Below are 14,758 nucleotides of genomic sequence, written 5' to 3'. Positions count from 1 at the left end.
AGGCTACATTTGCCACTTCGCTAAGGGGGTGGAGTTGGCAAAACTACTCTGAAGGCACATTTTACCATACAAGTACATACAATATACCATACAAAACATGATTCGAATGAAATACAGCGAATATTTAACGAATACTTAATGAAACAAAAATATCTATTAAGTATGTGTAGGAGTGTATAACTTGTATAATTCCGTATTTGTTCTTTAAATATCCGTTGCATGTGATAAAAACGAAACGTGATTGGAATGACAAGGACAGAGATATAGGACATTGCCTAGTGTGAAAGAGACGAGAAACGTAGTATGACTTAAATACTGTACCATTAATGGACGTTATGGTATTGAAAAAAAGGACATAATTTTAACTGTATTTTAGTTTGACAGCTTTGTATTAAATAGAAATATCTAGAAAGCTACTCGGGGTGATATTAAGAAACTAATCTCAGCTTCGAGACTGCCCTCAAGATCATGTCAAGGTGACAGACAGTTCTTATATAAAGGCCGGGTTTCCACTGACGCGGAGATGAGCGGAGATGTGCGGATTTGACCAATCACAGCGTACGAGAGAGCGAAAAACGAAGATGCACTGTCACTCTCTCCCTCGCGGTGATTGGTCGATTCCTGCACATATCCGCTCATTTCCGCGTCAATTGAAACGCAGCCGCTACACAGGGACTTGAGCACCGCGAAAGAAGTCCCGCGGATTTTAACGGAACTAACTGACAAGTGTTATAACAATGAAGGACTTTCCAGGCTACGTTCCCCAAAAATAATATAGATGGCGCTGTACAGATTTTCCTTCGTTTAACCTTCTAATTTCATGGATCTTTTATCATTGTTTTTGGGTATGTTGACTTTTTGGCGGGAACATAGGACAGTGGCTTTATTCATTGAATAATCTAAATACGAAGTGGTGTTTTGTGGTTAATGATCGCATTAAGTTAGTCGGAAAACATTCGCGATAGTGTTATTATATAGCAGACATACCTACATTTTTTATCTTTGTTTTTGGATATAAACGATCATAATTAAAACACAATATAATAACGGGTTCTTACCGCGTTTAAATCAGGGATACGAGACTCCCTCATTATGTGAGAACTCGTTATTATGTGTTTTAATTATGATAATAACCGCGTAAACCTAAAACAATGTATAAATGATGATACTTTTTCATTACACCTAGGCACAATTACATCTTCCACCCGTTATTATTCTGATCAAAACAAAGAGAAGCAATATAGGTAGCAACGTAATTCTACACGTAATGTGATCCAAATATCAAGCAACGATTGCTTTTATATATGCCTCAGCAAATACATTATATTTTTGAATAATTATGAACCCGAGCAATGAGAAAATAGGTAATTATCACGTTTTATCTGAACAGCGCCAACTGTATTGTTTTTGGGGAACGTAGCTTAGAAAGTCTATGCATTATATCACTGCCTGTAACTACATACTTATAAATGTAACAAATATTGTCGTATATTTAAGGCTTTAATAGTACAAAATAAAGATATTATTATTATTAAAAAAAAAGATACTGTGACGCTAGCGCCGCGGTACTACTTTCGTGACGCGAACTCTATCCATATTTTTCTTTTTTTTCGTAATTTGGCGAATAAAAATTGCAACATTTTCCATCAATATTTTCGTTTAACATAAAATGATTGTCTTTACCAACAAAATGTTTTTTCTCTACATTGTTTTTTGTTTTTCTGCGTTTGTATTTGGAATGCAATAAATATTTGTGTAACAATGTAATATTTTTGTTATTATATACTTACCTCCTTTGTAGTAGCGACGTTTTTATTTTTTGGAAAGGGTTTAACCGCTCTGGCCTAGTAGCCTTTTAAGCCTGTCATTAATTTAGTACTTAATGACGTGTTACATGAGTGTTATAATACCATTGAATTGGTATCTCCAACAATTAAACTTTTATTATTGAAAATATACGAATTATGCAGTAACGTACTTAATTACTAACACTTGTCTATCTACTAAAATTTCAAAATTGCCTTGCAAAGTAAATATAAAAACATTGGAAATGGGCAATTTATTTTTTACAAAATGGCAACGCAGGGTGGCATGATATCAGCGCGGCTAACCTTGAAATGCTAACTGTCACTTTTGAGCACACTTGCGGGCTTAGCACTAGCACCGTAAGCGCGACTCTTTCTCGCCTCGACATACGTCACCCGTCACTCTCTCACAGTACTGCACAGAAAGAGACAGACGATCTCTGTCGCGGCGAGAAAGAGGCGCGTGCTTACGGTGCTAGGCCCGCTGGTCTTCTTATACCATGGGCTAACCTTGAAATGATAGCTGTCACTTTTGAGCATACTTGATCTTCTTATATCTCGGGCTAACCTTGAAATGATAGCTGTCACTTTTGAGCATACCTTACCTTGTTTTATTGGTGACTCACTAATATGAAATGAATAAAAAAAAACAAATTGTATAACAGTCATAATATTTATTACACTTCATAATTATCTACGTCTAAATATTGAACATGAATGGTAAGCTAAACATAATACGTATATCTCTAATAATGCTAAGACACCAGCGTCTGAGTTAGACGGCTAAGTAAAGCTTGAGGGGATAAAAACTCCCTATTTCTCCCACCAGGTGTCGCTACTGTTGAGTGTCCTTAAATTTTGACAGTTCCCCATACTATTTGAGTAAACAAACATATTGTTTTGGTTATATTTTTACACTATAACCCGCGCAGCGTTTAACTGCAAAATCATAGTATTATATTTATTCCCTAAAGTCAAAACGGGCTTTTTCCAACTGATGGTTTTTCATTTTCGTAACTCATCCTGCAGACGGGATACACTCCACGCTGCTTTACATTTTGTAGCAATTTATCACGAATTTCAGCTAGACAGTATGGAGAACTGACAACATTTAGGAACACTCAACAGTGCTGCCACCTACAGTCACGAGCAATATCATGTACCCACTTTAGGACTCTATCGCACTAACATATTTGCCATTTAGTGAGACTTACAGTACAATTTGTCAAAAAAGTTAATGTGACATGGTACCAAAGTGTATACATATTAATGCTCGTGACCGTACATTTGAGCTTCGAGTTTTTATCCTCTTTACGGAGCAGTGTAGTAAGGGGCTTAGAACTACCCACTGCTGCTTACGGACTATCGACAGATTATCGAAAAATTTAAAGACAATGAATAGTATCGATGTGCGATCGTACAGATAAGTATTGTCGATCAATAGCATCGATTAGTTCTTGCAATATGCTAGCTTTGATAGTGTTATTTTATATTATTGATTGAAATGACATCGCTATCGACAAGTCTATCGATAGTATAGCAACAGTAATAAGAACTGTGGTTACGTACGGCTGTGTGTTTATATATTATAAAAACAGGGTGTTAGTGGCACTAACAAATACTGAGGGGGATGATTCAGCATGATTATGAGTTAATATCAAATGGATTTTTCGTCGCAAAACTCATGAAAATGTTTTTGGTGGCGAAGGTTTGCTGCCAAAGGATGTTTTTCGGGGTACCGAACAGAGCATAGTGCTCCGCTAGCCACGAGTTGGTAGTGTGACTAGGGATCCAACAACGGTGTTATGTTGGAAGTTGTATATATGCGTCGCGCTGTGCAAACTTCGATAGCGCGTTTCAGGACTGCATTATTGACTGTGGCGCCATCTGTTGCATGCGGGCGGAACTAGCTGGCCAACTAGTTGGGTCCGCCACATGTTAATGTATTTTTTGTAATATTTTCAGTTCCACTTGATATTGAGACTCAGACTCAGTATCATGAGCTGAATCATCCCTCTGAGTATTCGTTATAGTGTCACTAACACCCTTTATGGCTGGGTATTTTCGCCTGATCTACAAGCGGACTACACACCCAAGTGTCAACAATAGTGCGAGCGTAAACATTAAATATACGTCTATAAAATATCAATTTAATTTCACATTAATTTCTGTTTTACTTAACCTTAATAAGCATATTATTATTTCGGATGAGAATATTTGATTGTAGTCAAAATTATTACCATGTTCACACTTGTCTTCTAAGAACTCAAAACTCCATTAAACTCGGCGTCAGCTGAGCATTTTGGTATTTCAAGTTGACATGTTCTCGACTTGAGGACTTTACTCACTGGAGTCGAGCATGTCATACTGCCAACATAATAATACGAAATTAATGACGTCATGCCTCACGAGCGAACTCGAGTTAAGGTTGAGGCGTCGAAGAATACCGATTCTGAGTTGAGTTCGAAGACCTTGAGGTCGCTTCAACTGACGGCGGAGTCAAGGAAGGTTGGAGTTAACATCTTAGAATAGACACTGTAACGGTGCTAATTCCACCATCTAATTTTATTGTAAGTTATACCCGTCATTTTCTTATCCGCCGAAAAGGAAAGGGACGGGTAATCGACATGCATAAAACCATGACAATACAATGATGATTTGAGACATGTCAATTTCAGGCAGAAATCTAAAACAACCTTATAAAAAAACTACATAGCTATTTGATTCGCCCGTGTTGTTAATTCATGCACGCATTCATTTTAAAACTAAGATGACAAATAGATGAATTGTAGGCAAGAATTAAAAAAAAAACAAAATCCTAAAGGGAGGGGTAAAGGGTTGAAATTGATAGCACACGTCAAAAGGGTTGCGTGCCAGCGAGATACCATTTTGATTCTTGATTTGAAATTACCAGCTGTCAAATTAGCAGATTTCGGTTTGAAACGGATTGGTTTAAATTTTAAATGGTTTTAAACTGGTTTTACATCTATAATCCGTCCCCTTCCTTTTCGGTGGTTAAGAAAATGACGGGTATAACTTTATTTATTTATTAGTAACTTAAAATAAAATTAAATAGTCCATACTGGCAGCGCCAATAGCCAACCAAATCTTCTCATCCAAATTCTTAAATAGAATAATTCCACTGGTCCTGTTTGCGACGTTCTACGGAGATATAATAATATATAGTTTACAAGGAAATATTTGCCAAAATACTTTACCATACCATATTTTACCACGTTAAAAGTGAATAACGCCATCTATCGTGTGTTTGGGGAACGTCGATTGGAAAGTCACTTATTTGTCAAAAAGTTAATGTAACATGGTTTCAAAGTCTCTTCTATCGTGTGGATTGTGAGGTGAATTACCAACCCCATCAATCCTGGTAGGGTTATTACTGAGCCGCCATAGGCCCCTGACATGACTCATGTAATGACTACGTACTTACATCAGTAAGTAATACCCGGGACCAACGGCTTAACGTGCCTTCCGAAGCACGGATCTTTTTACTTTTCGGACAATCAGGTGATCAGCCTGTAATGTCAGCCATGCTAGGGATCACAAAGTGATTTTTGTGATTTGTCCCCACCGGGATTCGAACGCGGGACCTTCAAAGTGAATACATATTAGTACTCGTGACCGAACACTTTTCTACCAGTGAGTACCTTTTTTTCATTTATTGTTGAAAACATTTTACATACAACCTAATATGGCCATCCCACGACCATTTATTACGACCATTATAGACGGCGATACGGCTCACCTATCACGTTGGTCTAACAGAAAGCTCGGCGAGGTGTGGGTACTTAGTTCACCTTGCGATGGATGTACGGATCGAGTACTAATATGTATACACTTTGAAACCATGTCACATTAACTTTTTTGTCAAAGTAAACTGTAAGTCTTAATGAAATGTCAAATATGATAGTGCGACAGGTTTCTAAACCGGGTACCTCTGACTACCTCAATTGGGATATAATGGGGAATATATGTTATCTAATTTGACTAGGTTTTTCTCTGCATTTTTTTTTTACTTTTGATGGGTTTGTCTTGGCCCCAGACTAGCCCGAAGGCATTGACGAGGCCTCCTCTTTATGTCCTTTGTATATGTCGTTGTGCAATAAAGTAAGTATTATTGATTGATTGATTGATTGATTGATTGAGGCCTAAGATGGAGCGAGCTCGCCCAGAAGGTGCCTGTTCACTCTGGCCTTAATTTAATTTACTTCGAGTATGATTATGTCAATACATTTTCATTACATTTTGTATGGTTTTCGCTGAGCATTATGGATCCCCGCAGAACGTCATGTGTCCCCTTGTTGTCTGTAGCAAATTGCCACATTCATAAGGCCACCTCTATCACAACTCACAAGTTATGGCCAAATTCTTTATTGAAGGTGTGTTAACATTGTTATAGGCCGATCATTAATTACAGAAAATGTAAAATCCGACGGATTTTAGGTTACCATTGGTGCTAATTCCTGTAAATACCATCTAATTTTATTTTAAGTTATATCTGTCATTTTCTTATCCGCCGAAAAGGAAAGGGACGGGTAATCGACAAGCATAAAATTTATGGAACACACGTCAATTTTAAGCACGAATCTAAACCAACCGTCTAAAAATTTTACATCCGTCAATAACCCGACACAGTTAAGTAGACAGCACGTCAAACGGATTGCATACCAGCAACGTACCTTTTGATTCGCCCGGGTTATTCATTCATTTACTCATTCTTCCTAAAATTAAGAGCTGTGAATCATCCGTCCCTTTCATTTTCGACGGATATGAAAATGACGGATATAACTTAAAATAAAATTAGGCGGTGTCTGCAGGAATCGGGGCCATTATTGATTTGACTAGTTAGAAACTAGCCTATTGTAGACTAAGTATTTAACTAAACACACCCTCAAGATATTTTTTCCGAGTCACTTCTACATTTCTATCAATGACGAGTTTTCCAGTAAATAATTTTAGTTCTTTATATAAGTACAGATGGCGCTCAAATCACTTTTGGGAGTTTATAAAAGTAAATGTCACAAGGCTTTGGCAAGGAACAGAGCATAGTACCCCGCTAGCTACAAGTTGGAGTTGGTAGTGTAACTAGGGATCGGCGATCCAACTGTGTCATATTGGAAGTTGTATATATGCGTCGCGCTGTGCAAACTTCGATAGCGCGTTTCAGGCCTGCATTATTGAATGGTGGCGCCATCTGTTGCATGTGGGAGGGACTAGCTCGTCAACTAGTTGGGTGCGCCACAACTATATTATCGCATATATGGGAACGTTAAATATTCCATACAAAGTTTTCCTAAAGCGATATGAATGCCAACTCTGTATAGTAATGGTATTAACTGAAAAACTGCTCATTAAGAGTCGATGTAAAGTTATGTTGTTGATCCGTGCTCCATTTTTTACATTACATATAATAATTCGCTCAAATTCGGAATAAAATTGACATTAAATACATTTTTAAACACTTATTCTCTATAATTAAATGTTAGTGGAAAATATATCTTTCAAAAGTTCAATTACCAAGACAACAGAGTACTGAAAAAATATTTATTTTTTTATAAAGGCCAAGTAAATGGGGAGCGCTGAAGGCGAGAGCCTTCAGCGCTCCCCGCGCCGAAACGTACCGTTTGAGAAAACGGTACGTTTCTGAGGGTGCCCAGTTGGGTGCGAACCTCGGCCCAGGGCGTCGTCTGAGAGGAAAAATATTTGAAGGAATTAATCGACCCTAGTGGGTCGATAGCGATAAGCGCTGAATGAGGGAAATCGTCGACCACGCGGGGTCGGTATCGGGGTCCTGAAGTGTTTGGTGTCGCGAGCTGATTGGCTGCCTCTATGGCTAGAGGTTTTTGGTGAACGTAGTTTGGGAATTCCCACTTTTTTTATTTTTGTTGTTGATATATTTTCCACTTTTAAACAACATCTATTTGAACATCTTATCGTAAGCATTATATGAACAATGTGCGGTTGTGCTACAAGCTTACAGTAAGCTTTATACAGAAAAAAAACACGAAGACGCATTTTTGAAAAATCAATTCTGGCGTGATATCCTGCAACAAAACCTCTTTAAAATTATATTCTTCTATTTGGGTGAATATCAAAATGTGCCAAGTTTGGTAGCGAACTTTCATATTATGTTTTCGGAACAAGGAACAAGTTACCTCGTAGCTAGAACTATCCTTTTTATGTCGGAACCCAATTTTCCACGAAAACATAATATGAACATAATATTTACTATTTATGTATTGTTATTTTTGTATATGTATGTATATATGTGTGTATATGCATATCTTCTTATCGGTGTTTCTTTAATCAAACAATTTGCTTTTGTATTCTTATTTTTTATCAATACCTACATATGTTCGCCTCCATCAAATTGTCAACCGAGGATAGTTATAATTGGCTTATAAATTTCATCTTTGTACTGTAACCTTAAAATGTAAAGCTGTTACTATCCCTACGAATAAATAAATGAAAATAAATAAATGAAATTTCACCACCAAACTCGGCACATTTTGATATTCACCCATTTAAGTAACTCATAATCAGAATCATACGTAACTTCGTCACGTTCAACTAGGCGTTTAAGTGTTCTGAATCTGACCTGGTCCAAACGAACCCATTACACTAGCGGCATTGCCCCGTTGCACAGCCACTGACAGGCGTTGGACCAGGTAAGACGCAGACCTGGGGTCACCCCCTCTAACTTTGAGTATCCGGCCGATCTCCCTGATCAATTCCCTCGCCTCACTACCCCAAGGACCTGCGGCTTTTTTACACTACAAATTCTATAGTCATTTTGTGTTTTGACGTTTAGTAAAAAGTAACTGATTTGACTAGTTGGAAACTATACATTGTTTTAAGTTTACGCGGTTATTATCATAATTAAAGCACATAATAACGGGTTCTTACCGCGTTTAAATGGGGATATGAGACTCCCGATAAGAACCCGTTATTATGTGCTTTAATTAGTTGGAAAGTAGCCTATTGTATATACCTGTGACCTATTGCTGGCGTGGAATCGAAGACAGTGGATAAATTAACGTGTTTTATTGAAGACAAAGAAGTCAAGCTTGACTATTGTGAGGTTTTGTTAACAAAAATCACATACGAATGTCATTTTTCATAAAGGCGCTTACATAGTTTTCAGTATACAGCGTCGCTATACATATTTTATTTAATAAAATAAATGCACTAGGCAATAAACAATACAAAATGGAGTCCTCAAATGTAACAACGAACGAATGGCTTATGCTGTTCTACCAGTTGGTAGAACGCTTGCCTCTCACTTTGAGGTCGCAGGCTCGAATCCAGCACAGGCCTAAACCAATGATTGTCGAATTTGTTTTCGAATTCATGTTTGGATCATAAATGATTATCACGTGCTCAGCGGTGAAGGAAAACATCGTGAGGAAACCCACATTCCCGAGAAATGCATTTTCGGAGTTAAGTGACTTCACCTGTATTGGGTTGGGTTACCCTTCGCGGGTTGGGAGGTCAGACAGGCAGTCGCTTCTGTAAAAAACCGGACCTGTCGAATCTTCAGGTTAGGTAAGCGGACCCTGTGAAAAACGGAATACATACATACATAAACTCACGCCCGTAATCCCTAATGCGGTGGGCAGAGCCACAAGTAATCAAGACAACTTGCAGCCACTGTTGATACGATGGCGTAAGCTGGATATGATGAACCTTATGGTGATAAGGGATCAGCCTATCGCCCATAACATTAGTCCATCATGTTAGAGGACACAATCCCTCTGTCGGTTTTTACGACATGCCCGGGAAGACAAGCAGCTGAACGTTTTCTATGTTTTTTATTTGCTCCCAGAACAGCATAGAAGCAAAAAACCGAATAATGCCAGGGAAATGATGACTCATGAATGCGAAAATTATTCAAGAATCTTTGGTCTTTTGCATATATCCAGTGAGAACTTACGTAAGTTGGCGACGTACATAAGGTGGTTTGGATCATTATAGTAGGCTTATTTTTTATATTTTGCGTTAACGGCAATTATATTGACTTCCGTTGTCCGATGGCCTATCCAATTAGTCATAAAAAACTTACCAGCTTAAGCCGATTCGTCGTCGATAGTCTGAAGACCGTAAAGATAAAATTTCGGCTTAAATTTAACTGAATTGATTAACATCTAAAATACACTGAATGAATTAATTGATATATTTAAATCTATAAACATTATAGGCACTAAACTCAGGTAAAATGAATATTAAATTCAAATTTCAATATTGCAATCTTAAATGTAATTTGATCAGATTTTTCTGATCAAAAAAAGGATATGTTTTTTTTAAATATTTTTAATAAAAAAAAACATACCTACTTTTTTTTTCAGATAAGATTATTGTACTGCAAAGTACCAAGTCCGCCTTTTGTTTTTTTTTTTAATTTGGACAAAAATGTTCGAAAAAAAAAACACTTCTCTTAATATTTTAAAAGTAAATATTTTTCTGTTCGTTCTTTTTTTATATAATAACAATGAATAAATGGCACCTACTTAAACGATACACAGTTATAAAAATTAAAATATTTTGTCAAAATTAATAATAAAAAATGCTAAACAATGCGAAGTTGTTTGCAAGTTTGAGGATGTATATTAATATGTTTTAATGACTCTAGCGTGTGCGTTACCCCAGCAAGAAAGTATCTCCTAGAGTTATATGAGTAGAACGTATAGTTGGTGCCTTATCTGCTGTAAATGTGCCCCCACATAAAAAATGTGTGCCCCCTGTCGTTTCGAAAAAAAATCGAAAAAACGATTCTTGCTGGGGTAACGTTTTTCTAGCAGGAAAATTCTAAACGAATGATCGGAGAGAGAAAAACTGTGCATGGCCAGATAGCTTATATGTGTGCCAAAATGTGCCCCCAAAAATAAAATCTGTGCCCCTTCAGATTTTCGAGATATTGCATTTCCTGCTGGAGTAACGTTTTGATGAATAGTATATCTCTAAAACCATTGCATGTGCCCCTGTAGAATAAACATACGCGAGTAGCTCTTAATGTGTGCCCCTTTGTGCCCCAATTAGATTTTAGAAAATATTTATAGTTTTCAAGTTATCGCGGTTTTATGAAAACCCGAAAAAACATCGCAGCGCCTAAATGAGACAAGGCGTAACTTCGCTGAAAACTGTATTCGGTCTTTCTTGACGCTAATAATAACCATACAAAGTTTCAAAAATGTTCATGCATGCGTTTTTGAATAATCTTGCTAAAAGTAATAACGATGGTGTCATTACTTTGACGGCAAAATACAAGGAACTGGCACAATCCCAGATGTGTAGGTGTAAACCAAAATCTTGTGCCTTTAGTCAAAAATATATGGTGAAAATATTGAGCTTCAAATGTTACGCATTAAGTAAATATAAACAAAAAACCAAAATATGTAAACAACGGCTGGTTATCCGACCAAATCTGAATGACTACTAAAAAGCGACGGATTCATACTTAACGAGGACCTACCCCAGCAAGAATCGTTTTTTCGATTTTTTTTCGAAACGACAGGGGGCACACATTTTTTATGTGGGGGCACATTTACAGCAGATAAGGCACCAACTATACGTTCTACTCATATAACTCTAGGAGATACTTTCTTGCTGGGGTAACGCACACGACTCTAGCCCAAATGTGAGACGTTAGATTCCACTGAATATTTTCTCCGTTAAAATGGCTTTTACTGGGTTTAAAAAATGACGATTGTTCATAATTTCTTTTTAAATATATAAAAAATTGCCTAAAAAGTATACAGGCGTTTAATACTACCGACGCCACACGTCTATGACCATTAATTTCGAGTTTTATTGGACCTTGGCTTTGGGTTAAGTTAGACATTGGGTGTTCCGTTCTTTTAAGTTTTGGGAATTAGGATAGCTGTTGTTCGGTTGGATATTCTGCCTGTTGGATAGTTGTCCGTTTGGATACTAATACACATCCCCTAACACATCATATACACAAATGTATATTTCATATAATCCACATAATAAAATATACATGATTGAATAACTATGGCACTAGAAAATGAATAGAAAGTGTTATGTGCCCTTATATAATAATAGTTCTTATTCCAATTGACTCAAAATCGAAACTTAACTAAATATCTCTAAGGTGTCGTATATATTTTGTGTCGTTCAACTGGGGTTGTCATCTGAAAATAATAAAATAACAAGTAGAATGTATCCAATATAAAGTAGAATGTGCATAGCCTAGACCACCGCCGTAAAGTCGCCTGTCTGTCGGTTTTTTACAGATTGTACTTCGGGGAGTGTGCACAGGAGCTCCATCAGCTCATTCCACCAAGTCCATTCCACCAAGTCCATTCCACCAAGTCCATTCCATCTGAGGACATCCAGACGTACGGCGGGTTACCATCCTTACTTGGTTGACATACCACTAATCCACACCAAGCGCTTCATAAAGCGCACAGCCAAGGAATGGAATGGGCTGCCGGCGTCGGTGTTTCCTGACTCTTATAACCTGGGGTCCTTTAATACACGGGTGAATAGGCATTTCTGGGTAAGCTCGTTCCAACGTCGATCTCTTCTTCTTGTGGAAGAACGAAGTCAAGAGCAAACCCATCTTAATTAAAAAATAAAATAAAAAAAGAATCCAAATCTTCTTCTATCGTGTGGGTTGTGAGGTGAATTACCAACCCCATCAACACAGGTGTCAGGGTTACTATTGAGCCGCCAAAGGCCCCTGACATGACTCATATAACGACTTCGTACTTATATCAGGAAGTAGTGACCGGGACCAACGGCATAACGTTCCTTCCGAAGCACGGATCGTCTTACTTTCGGACAATCAGGTGATCAGCATGTAACGTCCTAACCAAACTAGGGACCACGAAGTATTTTTTTGTGATATTTCCCCACCGGGAATCGAACCCAGGACCTCCGGATCGTGAGCCCAACGCTCAACCACTGGACCACGGAGGTCGTTATCCAAATGAGACTGTCAAAGACAAAAATCCTGATTCGGACGGGATTCGAACCCGCAACGCTTGTCTAGACGAGTGAAGCGTGTTAAATCACAGATTAGCATAGTGATGTATCAGTTGGCACTAACAGTAGTGTCTGTGTAAAACGAAGTTATTTCTATGAAATGTCCGGGTTGTATACATTTAAATAGTATGTTTATAGTCGACTCACCTTACTTCAGGCCCACGCCTGCGCCGTACAGGTCCAACTCGTCGAAGCTGTCAGCATCGAAGTTGCGTATCTGGTCAAGCAGCATATCGCTGTCCATGAAGCTATCCTGAGCGGGGGTCGCGGCGCTCAGATAGCTGTTGTTGTACGGTTGGATATTTGGTGGGTTGGATAGTTGTTTGGTTCGATATTTGTTGGGTTGGATAGTTGTTCGGTTGTATAATTAGTGGGTTGGATAGTTCGGTTGTATATTTGGTGGGTTGGATCGTAGTCCAGTTGTATATTTGGTGGGTTGGATAGTTGTTCGGTTGGATATTTTGTGGATTGGATAGTTGTTCGGTTGGATATTTGATGGGTTGAATAGTGGTGTGGTTGTATAGTTGTTAAATTTATGTTGGGTTAAGTTGGATTGGACATTTTGAATGTAAGAGAGTTGTTTGAAATAGGATGAGTATAGAGTGTAGGGTGGGTGTATTGTTTTATTAATTAATGTTGTATGTGATTTTGTTTTAGCGATTAAAGTGTTAGAGGTTATATGTTTCATTATTTTGATTTTATAAGATGGTGTTTTTTTTTTTAGTTTTATTTGTCGAATGTCGCAGTGCCGTCAGCGCCGCAGGAATATCGGGAAAAGAAGAGAAAATGCAACACGTTAGAATAAAAAAAAGACGGTCGTTAGATAGTAAATGATAGAAAAAAAAATATCCCACAATATCCTTTCCGCCAAAAAGGCAGCACAGACAAAAGAGGCAAAGATCGTGTGCCCGGCAGTAAAAAAATATATTTACGTTAACAATATTTACAAAAAAAAAAAAACAAATTAAAAACGACCGTCTGTGTTGCATTTTCGCTTAGGAAGGGATGGAAGATGTCTTTGGCTGTTTTTTAAATTCTATTTGATATTCAATTAACAAGAAAAAATTAAAGTGTACCAAAGAAATATAATTTTGATACATTTTGGATGATATATGATAAATCAGATTAATTTTTTTTTTCAATCCGAAGTTTTTTTTTCTAGCCAGAGACATCTTTTTTTTGTAAATTAAATAACTTTTTTCGACATAATAATTGTATTACAAATACACCAAACATACATACATGCATCGTAACATTGTCATGATATCATGAATCGTGCGCGTCATTTTGACATTAGCTGATCACGCGATAGTCATAAAGATACATTATGAAATTCTACAGGCTTAACACGGTAGCAGCGCCAGTAGAGCGAGTAAATGTCAAAGCGCGAGTTGTGAAATTCGACAGGCTTTTTTTTTTGACGTGTCTTATTGTAGATTTGCCTTGAATCGAATATAATTTGCCTTGATTTGAATTCGACAGGCGAGTTAAGGCATGGTATAGGAAAACCAGCGGGCTTAGCACCGTAAGCGCGCGAGTTTCTCGCTTCGCCATACGTCACCCGTCACTCTGTCACAGTACTGCACAGAAAGAGACAGACGATCTCTGTCGCGGCGAGAAAGAGTCGCGTGCTTACGGTGCTAAGCCTTTTTTTATTTATTTTTTTTCTTTTTCAAATTGTTCTACCTTGTACTCTGGCCTTATCTGCAAGTTTTGTGCCTTTTTACTGCCGGGAATATTCCCAAAATGGGAAAATTCCCGGGGACCATAGACTGTTTTTTTTTTGATGTACCATTGACAGAAAAATATAACCGTAATTGTTTGTGTACCTGTAAGATTATAAAATGAATTACCATTGACATAAAACAATTACCTTTGACTCAATTTAAGACAAAATTGTATAAATGGCTACTTGTAATGGTAAATTGTTA

At 37.6% G+C, this 14,758-nt stretch overlaps 2 protein-coding genes across 6 annotated transcripts in view; both read right to left on the bottom strand.

Annotated features, from left to right (window-relative positions):
- Nucleotides 1-14,758, bottom strand: part of LOC126379483 (zinc finger protein ZFP2-like) — a 122,914-nt gene that overhangs the window by 41,905 nt on the left and 66,251 nt on the right. The window lies entirely within an intron of this gene.
- LOC126379405 (signal transducer and activator of transcription 5B) overlaps nucleotides 11,446-14,758 on the bottom strand; it is a 43,000-nt gene continuing 39,687 nt past the window's right edge. For all 4 annotated transcript variants that reach the window (XM_050028146.1, XM_050028149.1, XM_050028147.1 and 1 more), the window contains exons 22-23: nucleotides 12,975-13,108; nucleotides 11,446-11,971 (exon numbers count right to left, since the gene is read on the bottom strand). In XM_050028146.1, coding sequence (XP_049884103.1) covers nucleotides 12,976-13,108 — 133 coding nt within the window. In that variant the 3' untranslated portion in view covers nucleotides 11,446-11,971; nucleotide 12,975. The remainder of the gene's footprint in view (nucleotides 11,972-12,974; nucleotides 13,109-14,758) is intronic.

The sequence above is a fragment of the Pectinophora gossypiella genome, chromosome 29 (genome assembly GCF_024362695.1).
Source record: "Pectinophora gossypiella chromosome 29, ilPecGoss1.1, whole genome shotgun sequence".
Taxonomy (NCBI): Eukaryota; Metazoa; Arthropoda; class Insecta; order Lepidoptera; family Gelechiidae; genus Pectinophora; species Pectinophora gossypiella.
This window is presented reverse-complemented; position numbering and strand designations above follow the sequence as displayed.